Consider the following 13,250-nt stretch of genomic DNA (forward strand, 5'->3'; position numbering starts at 1 on the left):
TGCAGAGCTGCACACAACTTTTCTCCTTGCTATCTGCCGGGTAACTGAAGATATACAAGTTTGAACCTATCGCCCGTACGGCATTCGGGCCAAATCAGCAATCGCGGCCAACGTGTTAACATATTGAGATTCACTTCTCGTACATCCTGTAAAACATTTTGAAACTTGCTATAAATGGAAGGAATATGAACGTTGAGGTTTCTAATGTCATACAGTTAAGAATTAGCTTTCCTCACTATAATTTTTATGCTCGTCCAAGTACATAACGTAAATTTCTATATAAATGTGGGAAAATATTGCACGTAATTCAAATCAGATGAAAAATTCTCGAGGCATCCTTACACGAAGAGAAGAACAAGCCAGGAATTAAGCTTGCGAACTGAGTTGAAGCACGAATAGGCACAATTTTTTGCGAAGCACAAAATTATTAAAGCTACCGTGAACTTCATCATTCGTTAATCTATATGTTTGACGGTAGAGTAAAAATGGAGATCGATGAGATAATATCATTCCGGTCTCTTTCCATCGTGACTTGTGCTTACCTTGATTAGTAGGAAGTCATTCATTTCTTACAACTGCTATCAAAAGTTTAAGGGTTTTACTAAGAACATGAAAAACGAGGCATCTACATCAAAATCACATTAGGTTCCTAATTAAACATTCACACGCGGCGGAACTTCCAGACCCGAGATCATCACATGTCAGTTACATTAATGTTCTACTTATTTCACCTGAGAGACAGCAGACGAGCGATTAATCTAACTCTTTCCCCTTAGTGAAGCGAGTATGTCTTATGAATACAATACTAAGTTCGAAGTTATATCTACAGGAATATTCTTGAAGTAATGAGAATACAATTGAGCATGAATGGGTGATTCAAGTTTAAACTGCATAAGTAAAAAGGCACTACGTTAAATCATTTCATTAGTTTCGATTGTCAAATGACACAACGTGAACAAAAATTTCCCTATGCGTTTGAAGCACACGTGTTTAATCTTGAATAAAGTTTCAGCACTCTACCACTTAGAAAGAAATGTCAATTGTTTAGGAACAATTGTTTAAAAATGGCCGTCGCGATTCCAAAAACAGAAAACGTGATGATAATGATAATATGTCAAAATTTCATAAGTTTTTTTTTAAATAATTAATTGGTAATTAGCAGGTAACATGAGCGGTTTGGAAGAATAGTCCAATTATATTTTACAAAATGCACACAAATCGTTGCTACTCAACATTTTTGATAATGACTTTCACATGAGGAAGGTTTGACCAGATCAATCATTCGGTTTGGCACAGAATTTCTATATCTACGTGGCTAAAGGTTGAAATACAAACTATACCTGGATTATCGCGTGGCAAAAGCTATAGCTATGATAGTTTTAAAATTAATCAGTAGGGTTATTAGGTGCCGTATAAAATAATATGAGCAGTGAGATCTTAGCGATAACTTAAATTACGCCAGCAGATGCAATTCAAGCAGATTTGCCTTACTTATCCATAGAAGTCGAATACGTCTTATTATTCATAAGGAAGCTCTTAAGTGCTAGTCAAGTCAAATAGCTGCTAATCATTCCGTTTTTTCGTCTTTTTACAACATTATTCCATAACTGAAAGGCGAAATGAAGAGCAAATACAAAGTTGTAACTCAGAGGGGCCACGAGGGTTAAAACTGAGAGGGGACAAGAGAGTTGAAAGTGACGGGGAAAAAAGAGAGTGAAACTAAGCTGGAGCTAGACGGTTGAAACATCATGACGAGTGATAAACGACAGAGGCAGTGCAGTACATAAATACATATTTTATCTAATGTAATCTAGACACTATTTAATCTAACATTCCTCACAATGAAAAAACTTCTCTACTCCACCAACACCATATTGAAGAGAGAATCATAATGAGACGAAACTGTAAAACTAAACACAAAGGCCAAAGAGTAAGAATTAGTCGTTTATCTCACGCTGCACTTCAAGTATCAGGTTCAATCAACTGTACTCTTATCGGTCTCAGGACCCATGAGGCGGCCAGTGGTCTTAAACGGTGATAACATCGATACGAAAATAATTCTTTTTACCTTTCCATACTCAAATATTTCATTTATTTCCACTTCCACCTTAACTGTGTAAAGTACTTTGCTGACCAGTACAGCTCTTGTGAATTACTCCCTTCAATGTTTGGCACTGGCAGATACGGTCGGAAAAAAACATTAATTCCTGATCGGATTACAACAAATTAAATACTTGCAACAATATCATATGGGTTACCACCACTTAACCCCCGACACATGAGTGTATTATCCATGCTGTGTATAGCCAGCCATGTGCACAATAAATTGTCGTGGTTACATCGATAAATTTATGGAACATTGAATTACAATGTAGCAGAAAGTAACTTGACAGTTAACCTGGATTTCGAATCACATGTATAAATATGAGATCATATTTGACAGCAAAGGTAAATATTTTCTATTTTATCTCTAGACTTATTTCCTACGGAAATTTGATCGCTTTAATGGTAAGGTTGCAAACAGTTTATAAATTCACAGCTACCATATTTCTTTCGTTCAAGACACAATTAATAAGAGTCAATGCACTCAAAGAGACAGTGATACACATGATAACTTCACCCTACTAAATACTTCAGAAGAATATAAACGTAAATAAAGCAATACTGCCTCAAAAGGGAAAAATCTGTTCAAAATTGTCACATAGCCATTAAATCAACTCAATGTTTTTATAATTTATTCAGTATCAGTTAACTAGAGGCATCCAACATTCGGTAGTCTAACGGTTTCTTCGTTACAGATTAGAGACGAATATTTATAATTATTTAGATTGAATATTAGAAATAATTTAATCGAGTAACTCAAATTATACAAAGACGAATGAACACCCAATGAAACAATCATATTCCCCCAACAAACTAGGTGTACCAGATAAACTGCTGTATGCCTAACTTTCCTGATTCAAAAATCAATGACGCCATTGATGTTCATTATTCGTTCAATATATTATCCCGGCGAGGTGCGGCTAAGCTCGCACATGGCAATCCAGCTTCATGGAAGCAATTCACAGGCCAAGACAAAAAAAAAGCTACAACGACAAATTTTGTACTCGTCACTTTAGTCTCTGATAGACAGAACTCAGGTACATGTGTCACAAGAGGTCAGGACTTAAAAAATAACTTAGATTATTACAAGTTTAAAATCACAACTCGTGTACGTTGATATCGATGTTGTACAAATCTAAAAGTATTATCTACCTTAATTAAGGAAATAGTACTGCCTTAATTATACATTTTAAATTAACTTTAACATTACTCGTATTGAAAGTACTTAAGTACGCGGAACTGTGGTCACTACTCCTTCTCACAATCGTATCACTCTTACACTCGTGCCTCATTTATATACAGATAAAAAAATACAATAGAATTTAGGCCTACATTCACATTTAGACCTACAATGATTTTTCAGTATTGGAGACAGACAACACAAAAGGCATGCAGCATGGCACGCGAAGTACCTACAGTAGGCACCTCGCATAATAATTCTTAAAATGCCATCTTGAGCATTGATATGGACAAAAGATTCTCCAGTAAGACACTTGCGAAAAACGTATTGTTGTCGCCACATATACATACCTACATCAATAGATAGAGAAAAATACAAAGAACTTTATGAGATAAAAATTAAAGCTCCAAAAATGTAAATTTTGCGTCCTTTCATGAATATCTAGCTTTGATTCAAACATCATTAGCACAAAATGAAATGAATACCGAATGATAATAAGGTCCGTCCAGATGTATTATCAAAATTGATGCCAATTCATGACCAGTGAAACTTGGTAGTTTTATTAAATGTATAAATATACCTATGTAGATTTGAGCGAATAAGATTAAAGACTTTGATTTGGGATAAGATTATAGTGACTTTAAAAGTTACAGTGAATAATGAAGCATAACCTAACTAGGTGCTATCATGACATTCAATGATGAATAACTTACGAGCGAAATCAATCTTTTCAAAACGCACTTCTCCACGTGAACGACATCGTTTGGCTACTAAGAACGCTACCTTATTTCGAGGTGAACACCAGCTGGTCTACTGAAAGAAGCGTCGGTACTATTCTATGAATCGAAATCTTTCTATGATATTGTTAGATGGCACAATGCTCAACAAGCAGTGCTTGTTTTGGCACGCATATCAGTTATATTCGTATTAACTTCTGCATAGGATTCGACAAATGCGGTTAAAATCAACTCGCCACGGAATGATTTCGGTGACAAGGTCACCAATACAATTAATTCGGAAATTACGAGCGAAATAACCTTTTAAACTAGATTAAACTTTTCTTTCTTGTACTAGCACAGCTAAACTTCAATACATTTCAGTACCTTCCTAAATTATACTCTCATACTTCGACTGACGACAGTTTACGGGTTGTCGGTTCATACATCCCCGCCTTTAGACAATTCACTCATACTTCGATGGACGATAATTTTCGGACGACCAACCAGTCACAACTGAAGCAAAGGATGTGCATCATGTGAGCAGCCGTGTCTACCACAATGCCTTTGGGCGTGATAGATTTAGAACAACCAGGGCACGATAATATATTCAATTTGCAGTCGTAGAAAACGTTGCTCAGAGATACGCAACATTCAATGACAGTCTCATTGTATAAGCTTTCTCCAGTATTCCCAGGACACGTAGAAACTAGTTCTTTTTCGTCAGTTAAGTCGGGAGCCACCAAGTTAGGGGACGAACTAACATCACAACTTGTTGGAAGAGATAAAACCGTCAAGGAAGTTGAAGGATTAACGTGGAGTGTAGAATCCTCGTGTGACGCGGTAACTTTGGGATCTTGGTTGCTACCACATTTTTCGTGTTCTATCACGTTGACAAGTTTCGTAGATTGTTCTTCAACTATCAGACTGGACGTTTTACTGCCAGCCTCATTCGCTTCATCTCCATCTATAGTTAGAGAAGCTGAAATTTTCGCAGTAGGAGAAATCGTATTCGTTCCATCGTTTCCGGTTTTGTCGCTGGGACATTTTAAAGACAGAGTAAGTGATTCTCTCAATTTCTTCCTTTTACTGTCTATTTTGTCCGGGGAAACGGAGGCTTCTCTTTTATAGGAGGCAGTGACGTTCGTACGCAAGTGAAGAAGATCGAGATTTCGAGATCGTGGTCGCCTCCTGCATCGTTCAACTACAGGTTCAACTTCTTGACAGGCCTCGACAATAACTTCCGCTGCATCGACCGCTCGGGTTTCAAAAATTTTGCTTGAAGATTTAGTCTCCAGCTTCGACAGCGCCAACATACTTTTTTCTTGAGACACTAAGGCTGCTCTTCTCTTAGGCCGACAAGAACCATCAGTGCCTGGTTTTTTCTCTTTCTCTTGTTCACATTTGACAGATAATAAATTTGAAGACTCGAACTCTTTTGTTATTCTACCATCCGAACATTCCATCGAAGCTCGCACAGATTCTTTTACTTTGCTGGTTTCTACATGAACTTGGCAATTAGAGGCTTCTTGGTAGGGTGAATTAGAAGGGCTAGATGAATTTAGCAACTCCTCGACGATGTCATGCGGGTGTTTTACATCCATTTTCGTACCAACTCCAGGGACTGACGTTGTAAGTAAATCAACAGACTCCGGTGAAATGTCTTCCAACTGACCAGATTTTTTCTCACCGTCAAGGAGACTGGAGGGAAGTATGACCGACAAAGGTGATTTAGAAACGGGCGGCTCGTTGTCCGGACTTTCTAGCTTATCAAGAGGAGTTTCTACCATCTTAGTTTCTTCACTACTTTTAGTGCGCGGCTCCAATTGTTCCTCTTCTACCACTTCAGGTATTTTCTGTACACCGAAATCTAAGCGCTTTTTCTTAGTGCGAAAACAACTGTAGCCTTCGCTATCCTGAAGCTTCTTGAAGACGATTTGCACGCCTTTCTCAGAGCCAGAGGACACCAGCGAAGTCTGGGAAGAAGCACAAGACGAAACGTCCGTAGCTTCCGAAGCATCGCTTGTGTCGCTGCACTGGCTGCTGCGGCGACTGTCTACGGCGCTATTACCGCTGCAGCTGTCAGCGCTACTTCGTCGGCTGGCGTGCTCACTCTCCGAGTCAGTTACATTGCTGTAGCAAACTTTGTTACGAAATCCGACAGAGTTTTCTTTACCCTCCGGGTCAATTGAGCGTCCACACGAAGTATAAGAAGTATTATCGAGTGGAAACTTTTCTCCTTCGCGCTCGTCGAAATTATAAACATCCGAGTCTGGTTTTTCTTGCTTTAACTTCATTTTCAACTCACCTTCTTTGACAGTTTCGCTCTTCCATTTGCCCGACGAAGGTGAAAATTTTGGCAAAGAAACCAACGCATTTGTTCTTACATCACGGTCGATTGTCCACTCAGAACTTGTACTTCCTTTGGTAGGCGCAGTAGTAATGCAGGAGGGTGTCTCAGAAGCGTTGGAGTTCTGGTCCTTGAGATTTGGGCTCAGAAGTTTCATTTTGATTACGATACGTTCGGTCGAAGAAGCACATTCTTGAGTGCTCCTCTTTGATGGACTGACTTTGATGGACTGAACCGACTCTCTTGGAGTCGGATTCCCGCTCCTGCAGATACGGACGTCTCTTAATCGTTCTTCTCGTCGTTTCGAAAAATCTTCATACGTGTCGGATGAAGACTTCCGTGGAGAAAACTTTGAATTAGCGGAGCTGTTGAACAGCTGTGAGCTTTTTTCTACCAGGAGACCGCCTCTAGTTGTTACCAACCGACGCATACCACTAGAAGATGTCAACCTTTTTCCGCTGTCCAGAAAGTTCCGTATCATGCGACTTCTAGGACTCTTGATGGGGGATTTGAGCTTGGCAGCTCCACCAACAGTGCCCAATCTCAGCATGCGTAAGCGTGTACGAGGCCTTGAATTTTCAACACCTCGTAATGGTGAAGTTTTACTATCAACACTTAATTTATATGGAAGTGTTTTATTACTGGCTTTTTTATCTATTTGGGTAAATTTTGCCCATCTTTTAGAGTCTTTTGACACTTCTTCAGGTATAGATTCATCATCTCGTGACTCTCCGCAAAATGCACTAGATATTTCCGGAGCATCAGCAACGGACTCGAGTGTACGGCCAGGAACGCACTTGTTTTTGTTTTCAACTTCATCGTTTTCTTCAAGAGCAGTGGAAGCAGTTGAGGAAGTTAACTTCCGTAAGTCAGGGATGACAGCATGGAGGCGATCGACCGGATTGGAAATAAGAAGATCTCCTTCAACCCCGGCTGCTTCTTCGATTTTTGTTAGATTGACTTGAGCGTGCCCCACGCGATTCTCGTCGGATTGAGGGTCACAAAGGTCCAAATCACTAGCATCTTTGTGGGCCAATTCACCAGTACAAACAGAATCTAAATCTTGAAATGGAAATTTTTTATTACGATTCACACTCGTGGAATTTAAATCAGGCTCGTCGGTAACGGGATACTGAGTCAAAGAGGGTATTACAGCATTGTTCATGTCGGAGGAGTCGATCAAATCAGAATCATTTCCAACAGTCTTCGGTGTATTCGAGTCTGAACCAACTATAGGATAGGTACCAGAGTTCACATCAGACGTAAACTTGGAAGCTTCAAACTGAGATTTTTCAGCAGAAGACGCAATGTCTTCAACAGAATGATGTTCATCTCTGAGCTTAGTTTCATCATCAGTGGGAATATTTTCTGTTTGGGTAGAGTTATGGCCACTTTCTGTAGAAGAAGCCATGTAATAATTTTCTTTTCTCACCGCAACATGAAAATTCTCGTAATGCTCTTGTTCATTTTGGCATTCATTAAATACGAGATTACCACTCGCTACAGCAGTAGAAGATGAATCAGATTCAAGCCGTTCACCTGAATTTTCTCGCAAAGAAGTCTCATTTCCGCCAACGTTTGTGTTTTCAGAGTTATTACATGATGGAACATTACTCAAAGCTGAATTACTGGCGTTTGGGAGCAAAGTATCGGAACATGCTCTATTCCAAGACTGACCATCCTGAACCGTCATCTCTGAAACCTCTGGATCTGTATGAATGAAGGATGCATCATTTTCATCTGTAACAGCAGGAGTTATTAGTGACATCTTACTATCATCGAGGTTAGCCACAATTGAATCGCTATCAGACAATTTCGAAGTCAAAGTGCAGTTCGATTTGCTTGCGTCCAAATATAAATCGCGGACAGGATTAACATCAGCCACAGAATTGTCAGTATTACTGTCAACTTTCTTTTTGTCGCTTGCCAAAGAAATAATTTCCTCAATCAAAGGCACTTTAGATTCATCATGTTTGTTCGATTTCTCGGAATTTTCAAAACTTGGTGACTGATTAAGATCCTTGAATTTAGAATCAACTGAAATGTTTTCGTCAATACTTTTCAGAGATACCAGGTCATCTACATGTTCACTAGATTTACCAGGAGACAACATTTGACAATTAAGTGTTTGTGAATTGCTTTCACTTTTACTCTTTTCAGAAGCGTAGGCAGTAGATTCATCAACACTGAGAACTGATTCACTTATATTTAAAACACCACATGACCGGTCTTCAACTTCAGCTCCAACAGAAGCCGGTAATTTTTCTACGTTCAAATCCTTTCGATGAGAAAGCGATTCTAAAGCATCGAATGCAACGGTAGCTAGAACTTCTTTTTCTAGGCGCATATATGCGATATCTGACGTTGATTCTGAAGCAGCATGTGCTATAGGTAGATTTGCTTCATCAGAAGTAGATTGTTTGCAGTCTAATTCTGATGAACTGAGCTCACAAGAACGCGGGTTCGACATTTTCTTTTCGGGAGTTTTCAAGCAAGCAGCAGCACCTTTTTTGCTCATTTCACTCTTGGTTTTGGAGACACAAAGTTCTTCAGATATTGAGGTAGACCCCGGAACCGCATTTACTTCTTCCAAAAGAAAAAGATCTGAAGAGTCCTCTGCAATCGGATTTTCAACAGGATCGTTTTCAACGATTTTCAATTCTGATTCAGCCTCAGCCGGACTTTCGGGTTCAGTTTTGATGACCTGCACCTGCAGTTCAGCTGAGCCGCTATCATCAAGATGCGAAGAGCTAACTGGACTCGCTGTGGCTGGTGCAAGTTGTGTTTCAAGAGTATTTTGAGAGCACGTGGAAGTGATTGGATTGACTTCCGGAGCAGGTTCGTTAATGTTAAAGTTTGGCGTTTCGTGTAATATGGCATCATACGACCTAATTGTTTCCTTTGTCAAAGATTTCTGCATTGATTCTAACGCATCAAGTTGAAGAAGCAGATCAAACGGTTCAGCTGCCTCTATTTTATCGCCAGCATAAGTTGCTTCAACTCGGGAACTCAAATCACTTTGAAAACCAGGAGATGAAGACTTAGACAAGATTTGCAGCTCAGGTACGACGATAGATGTGGCGAATGAATTTGGCACGACGTTACAAAGAGAAGTAAGAGGAACACAAGTAGAATTTGACGTTGATGAAACTAAGGTCATGGAGACACTATCACTTAATGAAATAATATTACTGATTGAATTTGCCGTAGAAAGAACTCTGTCTTCACCAACAGGCAATTTTCTGGAATTTATCTTTTTCAATGCGGGAGCAATCGCTGCACTCTTTTTTGTTCCACGCCGACGCGCAGGGCTGGAAGTTTTTATTTCAGTTTGAACAGGCCCTATTCGAGGAGCAATAGAAATATGACCACTAGTAGAGCTGTTGACCGCAGTATTCATTGGCTGGGTTGTAGTGATGACAACTGCTGTCCCTGTGGAGAACTGCTGTACAACTGGCATCGAAACAGATGAACTAGGTGCGTTGCTACCTGGTAGCATAGCACTTGCATTGACAGATCCATGAATTACCGCTCTAGAAAGCGAAGTGGTTGTGTTATTGCCCTGTATTATTAGTGCATTTGCACCTGGTACAATAGTACTGCCAGAGGCAGTGCCCTGCACAACTGCACTGCCTGCACCAGCTCCATGCAAAGAAGGGTTAACGATAGACGACGGCAGTGAAGTTATGGCTTGCTGAGGCATGGCTTGTAGGACAGATGCAAGGCAACCGTTTGACCCAACGCTTGAGACAGAACTAGGGTTGATACCTAATGATGGCTGACTAACGGCTTGTAAGGAAATAGTAGGTTGAAGAGCTATTGTTTGACCGGCAATGGTTTGCTGGTTAACGTCAGGAACCGTAGCTTGGAAAGGAGTTATGTATGCATGAGTAGAAGATTGATAAGTTGAATTAGGGTAGCCAGAAGTTGAGTAAGCTGCATATGCAGTTGGAGGATACAGGGAAGAATGGTAGGCATTCTGCGTTTGAGATGGATAGGACTGTTGAGGGAACAGAATCTGCTGTGGTTGAGCAGTCATAAGTTGAGTTGGTTGAGCAAGATAGTGGGTCTGTAAAGTAGGTTGTGAGAAGCTCTGTGAAGGTAGCAAGTATGAATGGGTTTGAGCAGCCTGTGAGTAAGGAGACACTGTGGACTGCGATGGCAGGAGAAATAATGAAGTTCCGGAAGTCCCAAAGCTATTGTAGCCAAGTGCTGCCTGAGACCCTGTATTGAGAGACAAATAAGCAGCTGCAGCTTGTTGATTGTTAGTAGGAGTGGTCATGAGGGATGGATTATAGATAAGGCCTCCTTGTAGAGCAGCGTGGGGATAAACATTAGGAGTGAATGCAGTTGGAGGAGGAGCTGAGTATGCAGTACGAGGATAAATGGTCATCTGTTGTGTTTGTTGAATCCCTTGTTGAGACATAACTTGATCCTGCTGTTGCTGAGACTGGATATGTAAATGTTGAGATTGTATCTGTTGATGCTGAGATTCTATTGATTGATGATGAGATTGTACAGCCTGATAATGAGATTGTATCTGAACCTGTTGCAAATCCTGCTGCAGCAGATGGCTTGACTGTAAAATTTGCGCTTGATGTTGGTATTGAGGGTGCTGTTGCAAGAGCTGCTGCTGCTGCGATTGATTTTGTGTCTGTAAACTGAGTTGCATTTGTTGCACAGCCTGTGGCTGATTGTGTTGTTGCATAGGCTGAATATTCTTTGTCTGGGATTGTTGTTGCATCTGTAAACTGCGTTGCAGATGTTGCTCAGCCTGCAATTCCTTCTGTTGCTGCATGGGATGAATACTTTGATGATGTAATTTTGGAGACTGAGTGTGGCGATCTCGCATAGCATGCACCTGCTGCTCTTGAGATTGTTGAGGTGGAAGAGGTTTTGTGCAGTGCAAACTCCCATTTTGCTTTGATGGCTGCTCTTCCAACACTGGTTCTGGCAGTGTAGGCTGGTTTTGTGATAGTATCTGTTGTTCTTGGACTGAATTCACTTTCAAATTTCCACAAGCATTCTGTGCTGAAGAAGGCAACTGTGATGAATTAAGCTTCTGACCATCTTGATGCATTATGACATTTAGCAGCTCCTTTTGTTTGTCATCCTTAGAAGACTCTGGACCAATCAAAGCTGTTGGCTGGACAAAGGGCAATAATCCTTGTACACTATTGGCAGTTACATTGTCTTTATCTGCAATTGGCCTAATCTGGTGCATAATTTCTGGCTGCCTTCCTTCATCCTGGTGCAGTGAACTGTATAACATGGCTCCATCAGACTTAGAATGTTGATTCCATTTACTGGTGCTGGTTTCATTGCTTTTTGATGTTGGTGAAGATTGAGAAATTAATTTTGACTCAGCACTGTCAGGACTTGCAGCTGCTGGAGAGCAATGACCTTCAATTTTTTTAGAGAAAACTGGATCATACCCTGACTGTCCTTTCTTTTCTTGGCAGTGGGCCAACTCATTCTCAGTATTGTAAAGGATATTTTCTGAAAGAGGAACTGTAGAACTCCTTTCCTTATCAGGCTCATAGACATTGTAGCTTGGAGCAATTGAGCCATTCTGAGGCCCACCACCAAGCAATGAGGTTTTATGAGGAGTTGATGAAGGAGCAGCAGGGTGAACAAAGCTGCTTGAAGCATTGAAGGAGTTGCCAGCTAGATGGAAAAAGTTGGAGTTGGAATTGGTTGGAAGAACTGGATACTGTGCAGAATACTCAGTAGTCTCAGGAGTTGGTAAAGTAGCTCGACGACGAGCCACCAATGACCGCAATCGCAGGCCAGGCATTCTGAAAAAAAAATTTATTAACACTAGATTGTACAAGAATTTTGGGACAATTTTTATAAATGCTCTTTTTGGACAAAACATTTCAATAATAAATACAAGCTAACCCCTAGTCCTTAAGTTTGTAGCCAAAAAAAAAAATTCAACTCAGTACTCACTGCAGTGAGTGACAGAGAGTGCATTTTCTTGTCAACAAAAATGTGTCAAGGACACGTAACTGACATAAGCCTTAAGCTACAATACAATAAATTATTCAAAATAATGAGTTAACACATTGATTTGTTGACTTCAATTGACCACTTCCTTAACATGTGGCTAGAAATTTCTCTTTTATGCCATTATAAAAAAAAAACACAAATTTAGGATTGTATTGATTCCATATTGAGCCTATCCTTACTCCTTACTACTATTAAATTGATTAGTAAAATCTAATTTGAAATAAAGTGAAATAAAAGAATATGACTTATTATTATATGACTTATTAGTTGAAATAAAAGAATATGACTTATATATATATATAATCTACCACAACATCCTAGAAGAATATAGGTATCCAGTAGTGCACTTCATAGCCACTAGAGTCTAAGAGTATCTATCTGTGTAATCTTGAATTGAATAAAATTTTTCAACATATATCAGTAATTTTTTTCAGCAATACATAATTTTACTCAATCAAGCTAAAAGCCAGAATAAACCAGCAGGTCTGATTAAACTTTCTATAATTTTATTAACTCACCTGGGACCTATTTTGCAGAAGTAAGTATCATTTTAAACCCATGTTTGTAGTTTTCAGCTGCTATTAAAAATAATATCTAATGAATATTTCACCTATAACTACCATAGCTCAAAAGATGAACTCCACAATTAAAAGAAATACTTAAATTATCAGAGAATATTATCATCATCACACTGGATGATATAGGTAACTCTGGTTTCTACATAAGATAAAAAAATTATAGGCTTAGGTAAGTTACTTAATAAGGTTATTTAACCAGCAAAAATAGATTGGCATACAAACTAGATCTATATTCCATAATGGCACTTAATCAGGGAAATGAATCAATTTTCCTCATTATGTCATCTTGTCAATGTCCAGGGTGCAGAAGG

General features: G+C 39.5%; 2 protein-coding genes across 2 annotated transcripts; both read right to left on the bottom strand.

The window, feature by feature from the left end:
- Window positions 1–3,430: 3,430 nt before the first annotated feature.
- On the bottom strand, window positions 3,431–7,553 carry LOC125178417 (transcriptional regulator ATRX-like). The gene has a single exon (XM_047882099.1). The coding sequence runs from the start codon at window positions 7,512–7,514 to the stop codon at window positions 4,470–4,472; it is 3,045 nt and encodes a 1,014-aa protein (XP_047738055.1). The 5' UTR covers window positions 7,515–7,553; the 3' UTR covers window positions 3,431–4,469.
- Window positions 7,554–7,626: 73 nt separating this feature from the next.
- On the bottom strand, window positions 7,627–11,706 carry LOC125178419. The gene is made up of 2 exons (XM_047882101.1): window positions 8,027–11,706; window positions 7,627–7,631 (listed from the first exon to the last, which is right to left on the bottom strand). The coding sequence occupies exons 1-2, from the start codon at window positions 11,619–11,621 to the stop codon at window positions 7,627–7,629; spliced, it is 3,600 nt and encodes a 1,199-aa protein (XP_047738057.1). The 5' UTR covers window positions 11,622–11,706.
- Window positions 11,707–13,250: the final 1,544 nt, after the last annotated feature.

This window comes from Hyalella azteca, unplaced genomic scaffold (genome assembly GCF_000764305.2).
Source record: "Hyalella azteca isolate HAZT.00-mixed unplaced genomic scaffold, Hazt_2.0.2 contig9659, whole genome shotgun sequence".
Lineage (NCBI taxonomy): Eukaryota > Metazoa > Arthropoda > Malacostraca > Amphipoda > Hyalellidae > Hyalella > Hyalella azteca.

Excerpts from the sequence above, each read along its gene's own strand:
- LOC125178417 (XM_047882099.1), bottom strand. The coding sequence starts at position 7,514 with ATGAACAATGCTGTAATACCCTCTTTGACTCAGTATCCCGTTACCGAC.
- LOC125178419 (XM_047882101.1), bottom strand. The coding sequence starts at position 11,621 with ATGTTATACAGTTCACTGCACCAGGATGAAGGAAGGCAGCCAGAAATT.